General features: G+C 37.8%; 2 protein-coding genes across 6 annotated transcripts in view; both read right to left on the bottom strand.

Moving 5' to 3' along the window:
* Positions 1-2,892: 2,892 nt before the first annotated feature.
* On the bottom strand, positions 2,893-12,643 carry LOC115004723 (N-acetyllactosaminide alpha-1,3-galactosyltransferase-like). Of its 3 annotated transcripts, none has more exons than XM_029426413.1 (8): positions 12,596-12,643; positions 11,690-11,767; positions 11,472-11,569; positions 6,592-6,672; positions 6,276-6,353; positions 6,069-6,155; positions 5,114-5,251; positions 2,893-4,656 (listed from the first exon to the last, which is right to left on the bottom strand). In XM_029426413.1, the coding sequence occupies exons 4-8, from the start codon at positions 6,618-6,620 to the stop codon at positions 3,972-3,974; spliced, it is 1,017 nt and encodes a 338-aa protein (XP_029282273.1). In that variant the 5' UTR covers positions 6,621-6,672; positions 11,472-11,569; positions 11,690-11,767; positions 12,596-12,643; the 3' UTR covers positions 2,893-3,971. The 3 variants fall into 3 exon arrangements, with proteins under 3 accessions (XP_029282273.1, XP_029282267.1, XP_029282266.1); XM_029426407.1 differs by lacking the exon at positions 12,596-12,643 and adding an exon at positions 12,567-12,590; XM_029426406.1 differs by lacking the exon at positions 12,596-12,643 and adding an exon at positions 12,459-12,556.
* A 6,146-nt stretch (positions 12,644-18,789) lies between these two features.
* mapk8ip1b (mitogen-activated protein kinase 8 interacting protein 1b) overlaps positions 18,790-21,477 on the bottom strand; it is a 63,931-nt gene continuing 61,243 nt past the window's right edge. For all 3 annotated transcript variants that reach the window (XM_029428250.1, XM_029428257.1, XM_029428243.1), the window contains one exon: positions 18,790-21,387. In XM_029428250.1, the coding sequence (XP_029284110.1) occupies positions 21,315-21,387 (73 nt within the window). In that variant the 3' untranslated portion in view covers positions 18,790-21,314. The remainder of the gene's footprint in view (positions 21,388-21,477) is intronic.

Here is a 21,477-nt window from a genome sequence, read left to right on the forward strand (position 1 = left end):
TATTAAATTATATTTATCTAGTTTATGTGCATGCTTCCGTGTTTACTGCATTGCTGCTTTGCGCATTCACATTCTCTCCTCTGCTCTGCTTCGCGACACACACCCACACACACACACACACACACACCACACACACGTGCGCACAAACGTGCGCACACACCTACAGTCAGTCAGACATAGAGCGGAGCAAAGGAGAGGAGAGAACTAAAAGCAGGGATGCTATCGGGGCTCTCGCTTGTTCCGGGCAAAAGCGACCAAAAGCTACTTGACTCCGTTCAAATGATGCTAGCAGTCCCTGTACTTTCCTTCTCCGTTCTTCTAAGCCCAAAACCAGAAAACCAGCCATGACTTGACCTGTAGTGCCTCTTCACGTTGTATTCTTTCATCACGGAAATACATTTGTTGCACGATAAACACACCAGTTTATTACTTGTTGCAGCTGGCAAAGTAAATAAATATTTTTCAGTCCATTCGCTCTGGAATTGGCGATTTTCAGAATCAACTTGACGTTTCTTCGGCTTGGAGATACATCTTGAAGCGTGTTGTTAGCTTGCCTAGCTAAAGTAAGTGAGTGACTTTCTCTGTGGCCCGCCAACCTAGTGTGCAACCTGAGCTTGACTGATCCGAAAAATGGAAACTCAAGCTGCTGCTACACTTTATTTCATTTTTCTAAGATTAAGCACTTTATTTTAAGGTGCACAATTTTTCAAAATCTATTTTATTTATTTTCTCTTTTATTTTTAAATGCAGCCCGAGAAGAACACTATACATATCTACAGTATTATATATATCTGTATAGTTCAATGTTAAGTGACAATAAATATTGTCTAAATGTGTTTAAATTGTACTTTCTTTATTAGATTTGACAGTCAGTTGTTGATGACATGCAGACATTGATACAGCTACTAGGACTACTTCAATATATCTCACACTAATTCATCGGCAAACATTGAGACTCTGAATACAGACAGATGAGCGGCGAGAGGTGCGTGACAGACGGAAAGACAAGTTAGCGATACAGAGAGAGAAGACGGAGACAGGGAGAGAAACACAGACGAAGAGACGAGTGAGCGGCAGACAGGGAGAGAAAAATAACTACTCATGGCGCTCTCCAAGAAGAGAGAAGTCAACAGAGCTTTCAACCCAGAATGGACTCATTCATGTTCATCCTTCCCACTGGGAGCACAAAACCAGTGTCTCATATGCTCAGAGACCGTGGTGCTCATTAAAAGTGGTGATGTGAAACGCCACTATGAGACAAAGCACAATGTTTTTGACCAAACAAACCCACTCAAGTCTGGTAACAGGCCACCTGTCAGCATCATCAGCCACAGAGAGCAGTTTAACCCAGGATGTGCTAGCCTGGGTTAAACTGTTCAATTGTTAAGATGTGTTGAGACTGATTTATTCTAACATTGGTTGAGAGTTAAATCAAGATGTGAAACAGTTAAAGAAAACGGGAAACTCAAGCTGCTGCTACACTTTATTTTATTTTTCTAAGATTAAGCACTTTATTTTAAGGTGCACAATTTTTCAAAATCTATTTTATTTATTTTCTCTTTTATTTTTAAATGCAGCCCGAGAAGAACATTATACATATCTACAGTATTATATATATCTGTATAGTTCAATGTTAAGTGACAATAAATATTGTCTAAATGTGTTTAAATTGTACTTTCTTTATTAGATTTGACAGTCAGTTGTTGATGACGTGCAGACGTTGATACAGCTACTAGGCTACTTCAATATATCTCACACTAATTCATAACGCAAGTTAGACATTATGATGCTCCGGACCTTTGCTGGCGGAAATTTTCTCTAACTGGACCTCTTAGAAATTTAATTGAATACCCCTGGCCTAGAGAGGAACTTCAGCCACAGGGCAAATAATGGCCAGTTTCCATTTCTAAGCGACTGCATGGCATCAACTGCACGATCAGTGCAAGTTCATTGAGAATTTGCAGACTTCTGGAAATTGTCCACCCTAAATTAAATTTCCCATCTGGCTGAGTAGAGAGTTAGTGTTGCTAGACTGGCAGTGGTTCCGTCCAAATCATGGGTAAAATATGTCGGAAAAAACACATTACAGTAACAGAAATCCAACATATTATTAGCAAAGATCAAAACCCAGCCCATTTATTGACCCCAACATTAATGATAGTCTAACTGTTACAGATGAATCCTTATGCAATCACGAGCTAGCTAAGCTATGCTAAATCACTGCGCAGCACCTGTCCATTACTGCAAACTAGTTATCTACGTCTACGTATTATTATTTTAATAGTCTAGTATTGTATGCACCATAAAGCTATTTGTAATCATGTACACATTCTTTGCCACCCTACACATTCTTGTATGCCAGTATTCCTCTGTAGTTTGGCACTAATTATAAGGAGGGAAACATGCAATGGTTAAAGGAGGCGAGAGAGTTACCAACTGGAATGAAATAGCCTAGAAATTAGTGAAATGGGTAAAGAATAACTGCCCTTGTAAAGTAGCATGGGAATAATCTACACAAAACAAAATAAATGAGAATATATTTAGTTGACCAATACCTAAAGATGCACCTAACATTGTGATCTGAAACTGCCATATTAAACATATGATTTATAACAACTATATTTTGAGGTCCCCATTGATTTAATTTGCCTCATTGATATTAATGTATTACGCTATGCAAATCATCCTTTGGCTGAAGGTATGCACTGATGGGGATTGCTTTCAAAAATCCTAAATAAGGTTGGAAAATGGATAAATAATTTAATCAGATTTAATCTATGGTAAAGCACATCAGTTATTTTAGAAAGAAATCCATGCACACTATTAATAGCAGTTATTACTTGTAATGGGGAACAGGCTCATCTTTTATTATTAAATAAAACAGTGCAATGAGTCACCTGACATATCTGAGCCCATGTATTTATGTATGAAGTACAGAGATAAAGAGGTCAAGAGAAATGTAACAATGCAGTGACAAGAAAACATCTAGCTGATCAACAAAATATAGAAACAATAAACACAAAATCAGTTTAGCAAATGTCTTATTGTAGGAGTTTCTTTCTTGCATCGTAAAGAGGAGGTATAACTTAAGTAGTGTGAATATTTTAAAAATCATTTGTAAGTTTGAGCTTGTTTAAACTTTTTGAAAAGGTTAACAAGCTGATGTTTAGAAGGATTTGTTTACCGTGTTGACCATCTTAGTTTAGCATGTTTGCCAATCAGCGCTATACACCAAGTACAGCTGAGGCTCATGGAAATATTATTAGTATTACTGGTATTGGACTAAATTCAATTGGACCTGATGATGGCACTGAGTAAAACCTTGAGGAATTTCCAAAGTTTCTAGCCTACAATTCATCACGTGGGGAACATGCGATATTGCCTAATTTTATGGCAATACATCCAATAGTTTTTAAGACATGTCACTCAAAACCACTATTGACAATTTCATGATGGCAGTAGAAGAAGAGTCAGCAGAATTAATTAACTGGGGACCATGAATGTGCATACATTATATACGTAACACATTTCATAGATATTCAGGCAGGTAGGACATTTTCCCTAAAACCAAAAGGATATTACACTGCACTCTGTAGGAACAGCAATGCTTACCTGGCCGCCCGGGGTGTGACCACCGCAACATTGTTAAACACAGCAATCAGTAGGTCACTCATTTCACATTGCAAAGGTGTAATGATTAATAACAATACCGGTGAGTACCAGATCAGATATGGCAAACAACATGGACATAAAGCCTATCTAACCTAACCTTCAGGGAGTATTTAATCTTAACTGTGCAAACTATTAAGTAAATATGTACTTTGTATTCAATCCTTAATGTAGTTACAGGCTATTGTGAAGCCAGTTCTGCAGTAGTACGAAAAGGTTTTTGTGTTCATTATTTGAAAGTAAGAAGACTGAAAAACTCACTTAAGATGTTACAGTTACACTGTTGTACTTTTCAAGCCACTCTACCTCATACGCAAAGCTTTATAATTCTTTGGGGCCCATATTAGGCGGGTCACTTTTATGTCACTGTTGTTTATTATATGCGGGTCCCAGCAGTACTCAGGGGAGAGCAACCTGCTTGGTTTGTGAAGCCAAAAGTACTTGTTTAGATGACTTTCATCATGCCACAGAGCCTCCACATTGTTTAGTTTGTCCTCCATGATACTCGAATAGCAGTAATCTGTTAAATTCTTCACATTTTCCGACAAGCCTCCAAAGATAGCAGCATGGTAGTAGTAATCTCCGGCTTGCATGAAGGCTTTGGATTTGGGGTTTCTGTCATAGGTGAACGTATTATTTGGTAGCTTGTAAAACCACGCGTGTAGCAAAGCCACAGAATCCCCCAGAGCCTCTGAGCCAAATCTTCCCTTAAACTCCTGATCCACATCGAAGCAGAAGACATACCTGCAGTGGTGACGAATCTCTGATTCTATGGCATCTGATATAGTTTTCATGCGCATCATAGAGATGTCCTGCCACCTGCCGTGCTTTTCCACTTTGATAACCTTCAAGTTTCGGTTAGGAGCAAGCTTGATGTTTGTTACATTCTCTGGTAGATCCGTGAACACATAATATGTCACTTGTAATCCCAACATAAGATGTTTTTCTGCAGAGGTAAGGAAGGTCTTGAGGTAGGCATCGAGGTACCTTGGGTAGAGACGGAGAGAACAACAAAAATAACTGCTGTTGCTCCAAACTCATTATGATGAGAAAAACAAAATAAATGACCATACTATTTATGTATTTGATTTGATTATTTGAGTAAGCTATCATATGCGTTCACATTTGCTGACCTTTTTAGTCTGTTATAATGCATGTGAACACAACTGAAGGGAGACTGAAGTCAACAGTTAAAAGCAAGCATCCCTCCTCTACTACCATCCTAGGAAAAGTGTTGAACGTTAATCTCTCATACTGCTCCACAGTTTGCTATTCTGTGGAATACTCCAGCCTAATTGTAACTTGTTCAGCTGGATTCTGGGTTTCTTGATGTGTTCTGGACGTGGAAAAAGCCCTCATAGTGCTAAATCTTAAGGTAACGTGCTACCAGGTTCAGACTGAACTGCTAGTGGTGTTCTCTCAGTGTTTTAATGGAGAAACAAACCTTCCCACAGCGAACACGGTGACAGCCACAGAGGTCTGGTTTTTGATGTACATTTGGTCGTAATGATTTGGGTCGAACATCCCCTCCCACATGATAGGAGCTTTCCAGGATGTGCGTGTGACGACCACTGGTCTGGCCCTGAAATGGACCATAATAATGTTTAACAGCCATATGAGGAGATGTGCATTGTTTTTACAATCATAAGCAAGTTATTATTATTTTTATTTGTCATTTAGCAGATATTCTTATCCAGAGTGAACTAACTACAGGGACAGTCCCCCTGGAGAAACTCAGGGTTAAGTGCCTTGTAAATCACACATCCTATGGTACAAATTGCCCACTGTGTCACTGTACTCAGGCAGTAGTAGTTACCGTATTTACTCTATAGCTCACTGGGTTGAACTCTCTCCGGCGGTCTGTCAAACAGGATGATTGGTGATGTCTTTTACTTGTATTCAGTGGCACACTTGAAAAACTCTTAAACACCTTAATGTTTTCATGGATAACAGAGTTTGTGTCACAAGGAATCTTAATAATGGTCTAATAAAAGGATAAAACAAAAGCAAATCTGATATCTACACATACAGCCTGTTTAAATATAATATATGTATGTATACATACATACATACATACATACATACTTTACATGCATACATACATACATACATACATACTGTACATGCATACATACATACATACATACTGTACATGCATACATACATACATACATACATACATACATACAAATTATTATGTGTAAATTGAAATCAGCATTACTAAATTTGTATTCTGATTATTGCAATTATGCAAGTGAGGCATATCTTTTGTTGACATTCTTTTAAGTGTATTTCTCATGGAAAATGGGTGACATGTTGTTTTTAAATATGTACTTTAGATAAATGTACTTGTACTTATAAATGACATGTATTCAAAACTAAAGGGTCACATATCTTACCTAAAGTTAAGCGTGTTGATGATCGGTGTGGATACTCTGAAACTGGCCATGGGCAGGTTGAGAGCAGAGGGAAGGCTTGTTAAATACCTAATATTGAAAAAGGACCTTCATGAGACTGGAATTAAATCATTTTGAAGTGACTCTTTTACAAAAATCCACGTCCTCTTATAAGTCTAGAAGAGCAATAATGATGAATTTGGTACTCACCTTGAATAAAAGCATGTGAAGCCGACAACGAGCAACACAAGACAGCAGAAGATTCCAGCCCTCCTTACCTTGAGCCCACTGAAACGATGCAAAAGCAAACAAACAAATAAAAAGAACACTGCAAGTCAAACTTAATATAATATATGGCTATAAACAACATACAGGGTGCGATGTTATAGGCTACTGAGCATGCAGAGACATGACCAAGCGGCATCTTACCTCAGGTAAGGTTTTTCAGTCTATATTTACATATACTAGTATTGAATTACATCACCAGATAAAGGAAGAAAACCCTGGAGGATGAGAGACAGGATACCTCATTGCTGTGAAAAACTGCCTCTTCATTTTTTCATCAAACAAGCTCTTGCAGTTGGTGAGGGAATCTGTTGTGCGGCACCTTGAAGAAAACATTATTCAGTTCACACAACAGAAGCCCACCAGTATTCTGTAACCGCTGTCACTTATGCAATATGATTTAGTGTGATAACATACACAAAAGAAACTCAAGTTGTTTGAGGTGCAGACAAAAACACCAGGGCTGTGTCCAAGATCACTTCCATTTCTTATCGGCCTACTCCCAACATAATTGAGAATCAACCGTCATAATCAATGTCATGTTGTGCCATTACTGACAGGTTTGCATGATTGTAATTATTATCGTATCGCATTGTGCGATTGTTAGCAAAAGGCAGTTTCCATATCATGGAGACGATTTAATTCCATTTTTAGAAGTTGTACAGCAATATATCATGCCAACATTTCAGAATTGTCAAACTCACATAAAAGGACAGAAAGTAAATATAGTACCTCACAGTAAATAGGGAGTGATTGTGGAAACAGCTAGAGATCATGATCATTTTCAATCTTAATAAGAGCAATTCTATGTATAACTATTTCTTTAATACTTATTTATTAATATCATGTAATATATATCTTATATTATAATGTATTTAAATATTGATTAAATATACACACATATCAGCACATATAAGCACAAAATAACTGCATTAATCTTGTGGTATCAATAACAATAGTTTATATCTGTGTCATAAACGCATACTTGTTAATAGACTTTAACTTGCAATCTTCCAAAAAAATGAATACATTGAATGGAATTGTAAAATTCTGTTTCATTTAGCTTTCTCAAATGTTTTCTGTGAACGATTTCACTGATAGAAAAGTTCTCATGCTATCCACCTTGTATAATGATTGACATACATTTAAAGAAGTGTATTTATTATATGTATTATATGTATTATTATTATCATTTCTCATTCCCAATCAAGTTAAAACGTGAAACATTTATTTTAGATATCACAATTGCGGCTAAAAAGGACATGACATTTTTGACAATGAAGTGTTGTTACAGGGAGAAACATGTGAAATATCTTATGTAAAGTAAATAATTAAAAAGTCAAAGTCAGCCTTGAATTTCCTGCTGATGAATTACCTGCATACAGGCTGTTTTCAGGTATAGAGCCACAACACCTCCAGAACATTAACAGGATCAATGTTCCTATGGAAACCGTGTTAGGATATTCCTCTGGTGTAATGTTCCAAATAGCCAACATTGATTCATCCACTGCAGAGATCTCTCTCTGTGTGTAACACTAATCATATGACAATGGACAAAAAGGGAGCGGCTCCTTTAAAGAATGTGGACTTTGGAATTTACCCTAAGATTTGAGATAAGGACAATTCCCCTTTCCAGGAAACATCAATAAACTCCCATCCACATGCCTCCCTCTCTTTCATATCAATAACGAGGCAGCTCTCTGTTCTCGACTGCTATGAAATCATACTCTTTTCCACCGCATCACCGCTGGTTTCCTCTTAGTGTTTTAATCTCAGCCTTGATCAGGCACAGTTACACAATTCAACTTACTACATGCACTTATAAAAGCTGTCGCTGCTTAATGTTCAAGCTCAAGCAATTGAGCAATTCTTGGCCTGCAACATGGCGAGTCATCTTATTAATATGAACATTAGTTTCTAATGAGGACTTGGGCTCCTTTCTTATAAAACAGAATAGGGTCAATTGGTTGGTATACAAAAAGCTATAAAGATGTTTCTCTCTTACATATTGTATGATTCATTATTATATCAAAAGAGAAATATCCTAGACATCTCGTCAAAATATATTTTCATGTATCTTTGAAAACGTTGGAGACTCCTCTTGATATTACATTTTTTGATGGATTTGAACATTGCTCACCGACATATATCAGGAAGCACCCACACCCACACAGCTTTCATCATTTATTAAGAAATATTGCAAACACAGCATAACAATGCACTCCAGCAATCTCATTGTATAGAGTGGAAGAAATCTTTTTGTTGAAAAAACTTCAGGTCCAATTTGAGGAAATAATCTCTACACACAGATGAGTATTGATGACATGGAGAAAAGGACACCACAGAAAGAGCATTAAAAAATAATAAAAGTGTTGCTATATGTTGTCATTGTAATCGACTGGGAATGTCTACAAACACCAACCCTCCAGACACAGTTTTTAGATCAACACAGAGTTCACTGTCAAAAAGGAAAGCAAGACTACACAAGTTTCACTCATGGTCTCACAGAGAATAGAAAGTTAAGGATACAATTTAAATGAAACAACTGGGAGAATTAGCTTTGTTTGTATTACCAATGATATCAGCTCTAATGTTTTTGAGTTAGGTAGCAGCAATGTTTCAACAGACAACAAAATTGCAGCGACATTGAATATGACATGGATACTTCATGTACATGAAATAAAGGAGAATGGACCTCAATGTGAAATAATAATGAGCCATATGCTCCTCCAGTTTAGAATGTATTGGTTGTTCTGTCATCTTTTGATGCATGATATTGCCTGTACAAAAACGTCTGCTGCTAGCTCTTTGTGACAATTTATTTACCAACCTTTCTGTCTGTCTGTCCAAAAAAACAACTGGCAAGTTACAAAGCTATTTGCCAATAGCCGATATATTTTTTCCATTCGCGCAACCATAGGGGACTGGGAGATCCCTGAACACTGGAAGGTCTTCATCAAGCTTCCTGATGAATCATCAAATGATGAAGTTTAAATTCAGCTCACCAACCAGGTTGTCTCGATGGATGAAGCAGTGAAAAGTCAATCATGAGTTGTGCTCCATTTGTGGTCTTCACTTCAAGCACTGAAAAAGGTCAAAGCAACCACAAAATATTGATATGTAATTGGTCCTTTGAGGTGTGAAGTTTTGTTCCATGAAAGGGAAAATGTCATCTTTTTTATTTGGGTGTCAATCAGTGCTGATGATAAATATAATCCACTGAAGAAATAAATTCCCCAGTGTGTGCTATCTTGACAAAGAAAGCGGAGCATACATGTACCAGGATGTGGCGAGTTTGTTACATTTCAAAGTGCTCTCTAAACTTTTTCAGTCTGATAAATAAACAAAATAATCTCACCAAATGTCATCCTGTCATGTTTGTTAATTTATTTATGTCAAGTTATTTATCAGGTTTGTGTTGTATGTTTCATGTTTAGTTTATTGTCTAAGTTTAGATTTATGTTTAGTCATGTCTCATTGTTCACTTGTTAAGTTACAGTCACTCATGTCTAGTCTCGTCATTCACTGTCTGTCATTGTACTTCCTGTTTTATTTTGTACTTATCTTTCCCTCTCATTTCAGAGCCCTTCCTGCCATGTGGGTTTTCCCGCCTGTTTCATTGGTAGGTGTGGCCATAGCTTGGTCCACTGGGACTTGGTTTAGGAACTGGAGGGTTGTTGGTGCAAGTCCCCACATGGACCAAGTGCATTGTGGTACCTAGAGAGGTGACTTCGCCAGCCATATCCTCCCTGCAGAATTTGCATTTCATTTTACCTGGTGATAAATGATGACCTTTAATGTTGATAGAATAAAGTGCATTTTTAATGTACCTGACAGGTGATCTAAAACGACTAGCTTATATTACATGTTCCTGCAGTAAAAAAGTTACATTTATATAGTAAAATAGTACAAATGTACACAGTAGACTGAGACTTTGCATGCACAGCACACCATTGGCAACAGTCTCCGGCAATTCATGTATTTTCCATCAGCGGTGCCTGCGGAAGGCACACAGCATCATAACGGACCACAGCCACCCAGTACGCAGACTGTTCTCCTTGTTACCGTCAGGCAGACGATACAGGAGCCTGGCTGCACGTACCATCAGACACAAGGACAGTTTTTACCACCAAGCCATCAGGCTTCTCAACCTCCAGACCCACAGACACACCCACTCACTTGCTGTCAGCACTAAATAAATATTATTTATTGGACTGCACAACACCCCTTTTTTTCATATATGTACATAAGCTATATTGTTTTAGTTTTTGACTGCTGAGCTGACATGCCGTCTCTCTCAAACACATTTCATTGTACCGTTGACCCTGTGTTAACCGACAAATAAAACTTGAAAGTTGAACTTGATGTCGATGTGGCTATTCGAACATTTGGTTGGAGGTTTTATTGATTTTTTGTGTGCCTGTTTTACAAGATGTGCTTGTGTTTTTACTTCTTATAACTTACACCAAGGATATTTCAAAAACAATTATTTATAATTTGTCGTGCTGTAGTCTATATGTATATTTGTATCTTGCTATAATAATATATTTTTATGTCATTACTATCATCATTATGTTTTTCTCTCTGTACTGAGGTCTCACTTGTAAATGAGATTGCAATCTCAATGTGACTTCCTGATTAGATAAACAACATTTACATATTGTCATGCACTGTCTGTCTGTCTGTCTGTCATTGTACTTCTGGTTTTATTTTGTACTTTGTACCTTTCCCTCTCATTTCAGAGCCCTTCCTGCCATGTGGGTTTTACCGCAGCTTTGACATTCACGCAAAGCACATTTATGGCCCTTTGAGTTTCTGTGTGCGTACAGGTGTAATGAAGTCTAGAAACTGTTCTTGTAATTTGCTGGAGTAGTTTGCTCAATGAGGTATGTTAATAACCGATCATATTAGATACTCGTTCTTTTCTCTTGTGTTTCTACATCACGCGCACACACACACACACACACACACACACACACACACACACACACACACACACACACACACACACACACACACACACACACACACACACACTTGTAATGAGAGGCTACAGTACAATTAAAATTAAATTAACTTGATAGTGAACATGTAGTCAAGAAAAAGGGTCAGATCTCTTACCCAAAGTTGAGCGTGTCGTCTATATTGATGATCGGTCTGAGTTCTCCCCGAAACTGGCCACAGGTAGGTTGAGAGCAGAGGGAAGGCTTGCTAAATAGCTAATATTGAAAAAGGACCATCGTGAGACTAGAATTAAAGAATTTCAAAGTGACTCTTACAAACAAATCCATGTGCTCTTATAGGTCTACAAGAGCAATAATGATGAATTTGGTACTCACCTTGAATAAAAGGATGTGAAGCCGACAATGAGCAACACAAAAAAGCAGAAGATTCCAGCCCTCGTTACCTTGATCCCACTGACACGATGCAAAAGCAAACAAACAAAAAGAGAACACTGCAAGTCAAATTTAATATAATATATGGTAATGTTTCATGAGAGGCAGGGTCATAGATGAGAGATACATTCCCTCCCGGTGGATGCAGCAGGGATTACAAGTTGCTGCCCAGCTGTACCATATCAGCTGATTGCCCTAGTACAGCAGTTAAAAGAGAGGAGAGAGTCAACGCCTGAGGGGAAGAGAATACAACTGGAGGTTTTGATTTGAATACCTGTTTTGTTTTGTTTGTCTGTAAGAAATAAGCTAACCTGTATAATAACTAAATACACCGGATTTAAGTTTGACAACTACGTTTTGGCTGTCTTCATTTCCTGCACCCACACCTCCAGAGCTCCAAGAGGAAAACTCCCGACCTCTCAAGACATCACAATGGCTTTAAACAACATACAGGGTGCGGTGTTATAGGCTACTGAGCATGCAGAGACATGGCCAAGCGGTATGGGGGAGACAGACTAAGGTGACTGTTGGCTGAAGAACATTGTAAAAGTGATCTGTTGTGTGAGCAAGTTGGCTCTTTTGTTGAGACGCTTTTAACCTAAATCTCAAATTTGTATGTAAATTCCCTTCCATCTTTTAGTAGGAGGGCCTATTCTACTGATATCTTTTTAATAATAATAATGATAATAATAATACTTAAAACCAAAATTACCTTTTTAGAATTTAAAAGAAAAGGAGATGAATGTATCCGTTCCCATCAGTGAAATCAGTTAAAATACAGAAGCCAATCGCATGTGTCACAGTCTGTTTCTCTCCTTACCTCTTGCACCTCTCTATTGTTCCACTCACCCTGCCTCCACCTCACTAGCCAGCTGCATCTCATCTCCAAATCAAGCCACCCACCTCGCCAGCCAATAGTTTCTAATCCTTCCATATACAACAGGTGTATTGCTTTGAAAGCTTATCTGTCAAGCTATAACAATGTTTGTCTCTTAAAAAGCCTACGAAATTATATTGTGTCAGTGTTATTGGCCTTGGTATATGAGAGAGGTTGCATTTCTATTGTGAAATGTGCCATATATATTTTTATTATTGATGTATTCTTAATAAATCACGATCATAACAGCATAACAATGACTTCCGCTAACAACAATCGGTCGCTGCACCGGGAGCATCCACTGCGGCAATGTTCAGGGGATGACGTCACAAGTAGAACACAGCCGCCAGTGTTTGTCTGCGTTAAAGCGTCCAGCATAGACTGCTGTCAATTATTATGAGAAAGAACGGACAACAATCGCTCGTCAAGGATAATTGTGAAGCGATGTGTTGTTTGGGGATGTGGGGCCGTCTCCAAATCTAGCTTTCTGTCGCCAAAAGAGGATAAAATGTTGCGTTTATGGACAAGACAAGTGCGTCAATGAAACCGACGATTTGTGGGCAGCACTTTGAGAGATCGTGTTTCGAACAAACTATGCTCGCCAAGGAAATGAGATTCAAACAGAATTTAAAACTGAACGCAGATGCTGTGCCTACAATACTGCCGAGACCCCAGCCAGCACAAGCCAGCACGCCGAATCAAACACGTCCGCCGGTGCAGGGTCCTCCACCAGAGAGACGACGAAATGCATTCGCCAAAAGGGAGAGCGAAGGTAAGCCGTGCTACTTGTTTACTGTATTTATTGTTTCAAGCATAAAGCCATAATCGGTGTAGGCCTACTGTATGTAACGAGTTTACACCAGGCCCTAGCCGATATGCATGTTATTGTTTGTAGTATTAATAACTTTAGCTAATTACACTTCATTAGCTTAATTAAGTATAGATTCAATGTTTATAACAGGCTTCCCCATTTTATTCTGTAGTTTGAGTAAAAACTTGAGTCTATTTAACTTTTAACTATCACCCTATTATTACATAGTATTGAAACATTGGTGAATGAAGCCACTGACAGAACTGAGGATACCTGTATGATCAGCGACCATCTATTGGACATCCACACTGGGGAGGAAGCTGTGTGTACACCAGTAAGTATACAGACTGTACGTCATCTGTACATTACAGTTGTAGTACCAGTAGACCTGCACATGACGTGTTAAAAATACAATGTATAGCATCACCACATGCATGTACATAATTCATATATTTAATTGTCTGATTTGATATCATTGCTCTCTTAATCAATTCAACCACATCTTTTATTATGAATGTTAATAGATATTTTCTTTACACAGACATGTATAAACATGCAATACAATTTCAAGCTGGTTTAAGAGATTTCTTAGTAAAGTTGTGTTTTGTACATTTCAGACATGTCAGAATGAAATTGGTGTGCAGGCGGATCCCCTCCATGGACACACCACAAGTCTATGCAGGCGCGACCACGTGTCAGGTCAGCTGGACTGCAAGTTCCAATCCATGTTGGTCTGTACATTACAGTTGTAGTACCAGTAGACCTGCACATGACATGTTAAAAATATAATGTATAGCATCACCACATGCATGTACATAATTCATATATTTAATTGTTTGATTTGACACTTTTTCCATTGCACTAAATGTGCTGTGCTGTACCTGTGCTGTCATAGGTCATATTTCAGAACAGTGAAATTGTGTCAATACAGAGCCTTTATTTCCACAACTGATGTATGTCTATACATCCTGGATATGCATAGGAGAGTGCACAACAAATTAGGCATCTTTAATATGTTATAGATCATAATTTCTCAAGTTATAGCCCGTAGACAATGTCAGCCCTCAGAAACATTTTGCACGGCCCCTGAACGTGACATCAAATGCATGCATTGTATTTTAATCATCAGTGATCCATTTCTATACTTTCACTTTTCAATAGTCTACATTTAATACATTACTTGCCAAGCGCGTCAAACTGCACCCCCTTAACGAATATCTGTCAGGTTAAGAATGACAACTTGAAGAAAGCTACTGGTTGCATGGCAACTAGTGGTAACTTTTGAATGTTGTTGGAAATACGTTCTGTCATCAACGCTAGTGCTGTTAAAATAAGTTAGCAATTTTGTGGACGTTGTTATGATTATCAAATGAAAGATGATCAATGATTAATTTAAAGTGCTCTTACTGACTCTATAAAAAGCGTCACAATGGAGGTTAGACTGAAAAGATTCAAACCTGGAGTTGAGATAATACATATTTACTCTGAACTTTGGAATCTGCACTATTACATCGAACTTGATGTGACCACCAGTCACAACAGGTTCAGCACCAAGTGAACCAAAACTGTCGATATTCATATTAAAACGTTATTGTCATTAGGATGTGTTCTGAACGAGGGCCCAAATGAAAACCAAGGATTGCCACTTTAATTTTTTTATTTTATCAATGTGGGTCCAGCACGGGTACAGCACAGTTGTTCTGCAGTGAAAAACAAACAAAGTGTGTACCTGAATTTCTTCCCATCTCGCTGCAGGTTCTTATTGGTGAACAGCGAGCTAATGCAGCTTTGTGTGAGCTGTTTGACCAGGTGCGGCCTAGCAATGATGCTAAAAGTGCAGCCTTTGGTTATTTCCTGCAGAGTGAAGTATTGGTACGTAAGAGGGTGCCCCAGGGCACCAATTAACCTCCTGAAACTCATGTTAAGCACACAGCCTGGGAAGGACAGGACAGCCACCTCTGAGGCCGTCACAGCGTGAACATTTAATTTAAAATATTTAAACATTAAAACAATCTAATAAACACAACATTATGGAAGAGTAGTGGCCTACATTGCATAAAAAGGGCTGTAAAAATTGTAAATAATATTTAGGCAGATTTCTATTTATTCTATCGTCCTCAAAAGGATCAAAATACAAGGAAACATTTTAATGTGCAGCTGTTTTTGCTGGAGGTGATCCTATCTGCAGGATAGATCAGTTCATTAATGTGCACCAGGATCTGTTGTGCTTCTGTTAGTAGTATTCATACTCCAGGTTAGGTTGATAAGGATGTTCAGTGTCGGGTGGCAGAGGAGGAGGAAGGGGTCTCTCACCGTAATCTGCAGCAACACATTAACACAAACAAGTGTATTTAGGTGAAATTATCCAATAAATGTTTTATCCATATCATCCTCTCTATTTCATCAGTTTTCCTTTTGGATTCAAAGCCCTTGGTACCTTGTTTATTTTAATTAAAGATTATGAGTTTCTATGCAGCCTCAATAAACTGATATGTGGCTTTCTTACCATCAGTAGCGCTAACACTCTGTTTGAGGAGGCCGGGGTCAAAGAGCAGCACCAATTCGGCTGTACCTTCATCGGCTCTGCTAGAAGAAGACACAACACCAGATGAAAAGAGTGGCAGTAACACCATCACACTGTGGAGGTCGCTATTACCAGAAACTCAAACTACTGTATGTCGATGTTTACATGCACATAATAATCCATGGACAATCATCTAAAACTGCTTTGATTAGAATGTTTACATAGGAAACAGTTTGCACTCCCAAAAGATTATAGAATAATGGTGCTGCTCCATCCAGTGGACTATGGAGAAGAACCTAATGTTCCTTGGCTATATTTTTCATAAAGAGACTTTGTGGCTTTCTTTGATTTTGGTGAAAGTTTTGTTACACATTCAGTCTTTGATTATACAGTATATATCCTTCTGTGGCTTCACAGATGAATGGTTGCTGGCTGAAACGACTATCAAAATCCCCTGTTTGTTCCTCTTACACATAGCTGCTGATCGTGTCAACAAGCCTGATAAGCGACGAAAACAATGTTGTACATGAACAAGATTTTTTCCAGTGCAGCGGCAATAAACACAACAAATGGGCTTGCTGATATCTGTGCTGTATTTAGAGCATTAACTCATAAGGTGTGTACTTTGTCACTGACGTCAGTTTGTTTGTGGACTATTGTTTTGAAGCCTTGAGTTTGGCATTTTGGCTGTCATCTTGTTTTTTTTTTGGAACCAGCACAAGACACAAGAGGGTGGAGCTAAGTACAACCAAACTGTATTGGTGAAGACTTAGAACTAGTGATTGAGACCATAAACTTGTGTTTACAAAGTTTACTGAGGTAATAAATCAAGTGAGTGATCAAGTATGGTCATTTTCTCATAGACTTTTACTCAAACTTATTTTTTCAACCAGAGGAGTCGCCCCATGCTCGTCATTAGAAAGAATGCAGGTTTAAGGCACTTCTGCATTGGCATCAGAACCCAATATTTATGCCTGGTGGACAGTCAGTGTCCCCTAGGTCCTCTGACCCCTCCCCTTCACACACTACGCAACCACGCCCTTCTACAGTCATTGCTCCCTCACTTCAATGATGCATTTTTTTAATATACCAGGAGGGTGGGTCCTAGCAGAATTTGAAGGGTTTCAGAAAACCAAGTTAAATCACAATAGCAGAAAAGAAAAGTCTTTTTTATTAACAATAGGAACCCCCCTTTTCTTCTCCTCCCCCACTGAAATGTGAATACAAAACACAAATTTAGTCTTCTCCTTGAAAATGATCATACATGCTTGTGCGGCTCCTAACAGAAAGAAGTAAAGAAGACTTACCTGCTCAGAAAAGGTGCAGAAAGACCTCCAGCAAACAAAGAATAGAAAATCATTAGAGCTAAAATGTGCTCACTGATCCTGTCAGATGGCATTGTGAACAAAGTAACATCAGCAAACTAATGCATCAACAACTCATAAGAAATTATAGATTTTAGAATTAATCATAACATTTGTTATTTTTCAAATAAAATAATTTCCTATAAACAATCTGTTCTTTTTAAATGTAATTAGTCACACATAATCATACTGAACAGAACGCAGACACTACACCCAGCACCTTTCTCGATTTGAATAACAAATCGATCGTGCTGTTGTGATGACTACAGGTGGTTAATAAACTCCAAGGACAAAATTATACTCACAGATAGTTGTGGGCAACAAAAATAATTTTGAAATGAATGTTTCTGGCATAAGACTGGGCTCTTTGGGAGGGAAGCCTTATAGAGACAGGCGCTAAAATTGACCTTTTTTACATTTTTATGTAGATGAATATAAAAAAAGAAACAAAACAAAGAATGCACCTACAAAGCTCAAAAAAGGTGCAGAATAAAAGTATAGCTTTTTCCTAAAAATATTATGACTTTGAATAAATAATTCTAAAAATATTGTCTGATCCAAAATGAATGTTTTGTTTAGCTCTGTGCAAGATATCTGACATGTGGTTTCTGCCAGTGCTGTTGCTAACAAGGCTTGTGAGCCAACAGTATACTGAATTTTAAGGGCTGAAAAGCCACGCCGAGACAGTCACTTTTCTTCTTGACAACTAAGCTAAAGCTAATGTTTGCTAGTTAGCTAACTGGGAATCTACACAGACACTGTCCATGAAATACGCAGGTTGTGCATTGAATTGGCAACCACAGTGTTTTGACATGAACGCAATGGAAGTTGGAGGGGGTGTGCGTCATCGAGTACAAGCATTTCGTTCATATGCGATTTAACTTCAGATAAGAAGACCATCTGTCTCCCCTGCAAACCACCATGTTGCGTAAACAAAAGAGGGACTGACCTGAACTACCTCCTGACTTTTGAATTTAGTATAAATACCGCAGCAGAGGATTCACTCCTCTGAGCAGCACACGGCAGTCTTACAAGCTTACGTGTGAGAGTTTGTACATCTTGTTTTATGTATAACTCTTCTTACATGTATAACCTTCTTGCAAGAATATTGATTAAAACTCATATTTGATTTTGATCCTGACTTTGTGGGTTTATTTAAGTATATTTTTCGAACAACGGTAAATGCTGATAGATTGTACACATAAAATGAAACGTAGACTACATTTATTACTGAGTGTCAGAGTGAACTTACCCTCAGCAAGATACACAAAATGCCCCACATTTAGTACGACACAAACAGTATACTGTATATATATATATACTGTATACAGTATATATATATGTATATATATATATATATATATATATATATATACTGTATACAGTATATATATATACTGTACACAGTATATATATACTGTATACAGTATATGCAAGTCAAACATAATAATGACAGGACACCATGAGTTCTGCATTAAAAAGTTTAAATAAAGAATAATTCACACCTAAAAAAAATCAAAATAAAGATAAATTTCACATACTACATGTTGAATCAATACAATGTAATATTTATAATTACAGATATTAAATTATTTATTTATAAATGGCATATCTATACACCCTTTGTATAGCCCACACTACAGTACATTTCCTCTTCTATCCGTCTGATTGGCTCTTGAGAAGGGAACTTATCTAAAAGTCAGAGTTGATCTCTTGATGCTAACACGATGGCTTTGATCAGCAACAGCAGACAATTCATTTATTTTGTTCAGATTTTTCATTTTGTAAAGGAACAAACTGTGGGGACTGGTGAGATGGCTGAATTAAACATTTCCACATTCTTCATTAATAAATGTTTCTTTTACAGACATTGTATATTATGTTAAATATAGATCACATACAATAATCTGTTGTCTTGTTAGTAATCTTGTTAGTGATAAATGATGTTGGAAGCACACTTTCTGTTTGTTTTTCACTGCAGAACAACTGTGCTGTACCCGTGCTGGACCCACATTGATAAAATAAAAAAGTTAAAGTGGCAATCCTTTGGTTTTCATTTGGGCCCTCGTTCAGAACACATCCTAATGACAATAACGTTTTAATATGAATATCGACAGTTTTGGTTCACTTGGTGCTGAACCTGTTGTGACTGGTGGTCACATCAAGTTCGATGTAATAGTGCAGATTCCAAAGTTCAGAGTAAATATGTATTATCTCAACTCCAGGTTTGAATCTTTTCAGTCTAACCTCCATTGTGACGCTTTTTATAGAGTCAGTAAGAGCACTTTAAATTAATCATTGATCATCTTTCATTTGATAATCATAACAACATCCACAAAATTGCTAACTTATTTTAACAGCACTAGCGTTGATGACAGAACGTATTTCCAACAACATTCAAAAGTTACCACTAGTTGCCATGCAACCAATAGCTTTCTTCAAGTTGTCATTCTTAACCTGACAGATATTCGTTAAGGGGGTGCAGTTTGACGCACTTGGCAAGTAATGTATTAAATGTAGACTATTGAAAAGTGAAAGTATAGAAATGGATCACTGATGATTAAAATACAATGCATGCATTTGATGTCACGTTCAGGGGCCGTGCAAAATGTTTCTGAGGGCTGACATTGTCTACGGGCTATAACTTGAGAAATTATGATCTATAACATATTAAAGATGCCTAATTTGTTGTGCACTCTCCTATGCATATCCAGGATGTATAGACATACATCAGTTGTGGAAATAAAGGCTCTGTATTGACACAATTTCACTGTTCTGAAATATGACCTATGACAGCACAGGTACAGCACAGCACATTTAGTGCAATGGAAAAACGTGCCAAGTCACATCAAACATACTCTATCACAATTTGCATTCAAACTCTTAAACTCAACACACACTCAATGGCAATCCCTTAAAATGTGATAATGTTCACTGAGGAAGGTCAGAATGATCTGATGAAAAAGAGGCACTACTAGTAAAGATATGAAGACACCAGAGTTTTGCTTTTGCTCCCTTGTCAGCACCCGTACCTACTTTACCGAGGATCAGCCTTATTATCTTATCACTGCCACACTGCGAGCATTTCATATTTCTGATGTTTAAACTATGAGAAGCAGGTTTCTAAAACACCACACGAAGAAGAATTATGCATGTCAGAACTCGTCTTGAATGACCAAAGAGCCAGATGTTTTGTTTTTTCCTGGTATTAAATATCACCATCACTGATTTTATACCTAGTTAAAACACAGTAAAGAAGTGCAGTGAGGCTAGGAATTAAGGACTACAGCTTTAATGGGCAAATTGTGGAGTCAGTTTAGCTTAGCACTACAGTACCATAGAAGCTGCTGAAAAGTTTGAAAGGAAAAATCCACACTTGACAGTGTTTAGGGTGAGTTTTTTGTTGCCACTGCACAATGTGGATATCACCTTCATATCATGAATGTTCGAGAACGAAAAAGCTCACTGTTCCTACATAAACATGTTTTACTTAAGTGTACATTTGTGTGCGGATGTTATTTAAGAAATGTACACCTCATTCATGCTCAGACACTAGGTATTTAAAGTCAAAGCAAACTCATCATGTGTTTCTCAACTCTTTTCTTTTTTGTCAAGTGCAAATACAAGCTGGTGCATTCCTTTAGGCTGCTGGGCTTTCAGTGTTGCACCTGCTTAGAACACACTGCAGGCTAACTCTTGCTTCCAAGCCCGCGGTGATATAATGTTTGTGCTTTCTATTCCACCACCTCATCACTGACACCATTTTGCATACTTTATTTTCTGAAGACACTCCTCCTTTGGCTCATTACCATCTCTTCTTTGCAGCACAAAGGTTTCACCACAGGTCCAACACGTGATGCTTTCTGTCCTGTTTGTCAGATGTGTTAATTTTTTGAATTGTTCTTTTTTCTTTATTTTAGGATATTTCTGTCCTTCATGCAACATTATGTTATGATACAGTGTACTGTACAGGGCTGTGGTTGAAGGCAGGGCTATTCCAGGTAGATGTCTTCTGTCGGGCACGAGAAATCCACAAACTCTTTATAGTACAACTGGAAGGCTTTCCTGAAAAACAAAGACATGTATCTTCAGTCATTTCTAGAACTCACCTAAAAACACACATTGATTTTCTTATAGTGGCCGAATGCCAAAGTT

This window comes from Cottoperca gobio, chromosome 3, assembly GCF_900634415.1.
Source record: "Cottoperca gobio chromosome 3, fCotGob3.1, whole genome shotgun sequence".
In the NCBI taxonomy this organism is placed as follows: domain Eukaryota; kingdom Metazoa; phylum Chordata; class Actinopteri; order Perciformes; family Bovichtidae; genus Cottoperca; species Cottoperca gobio.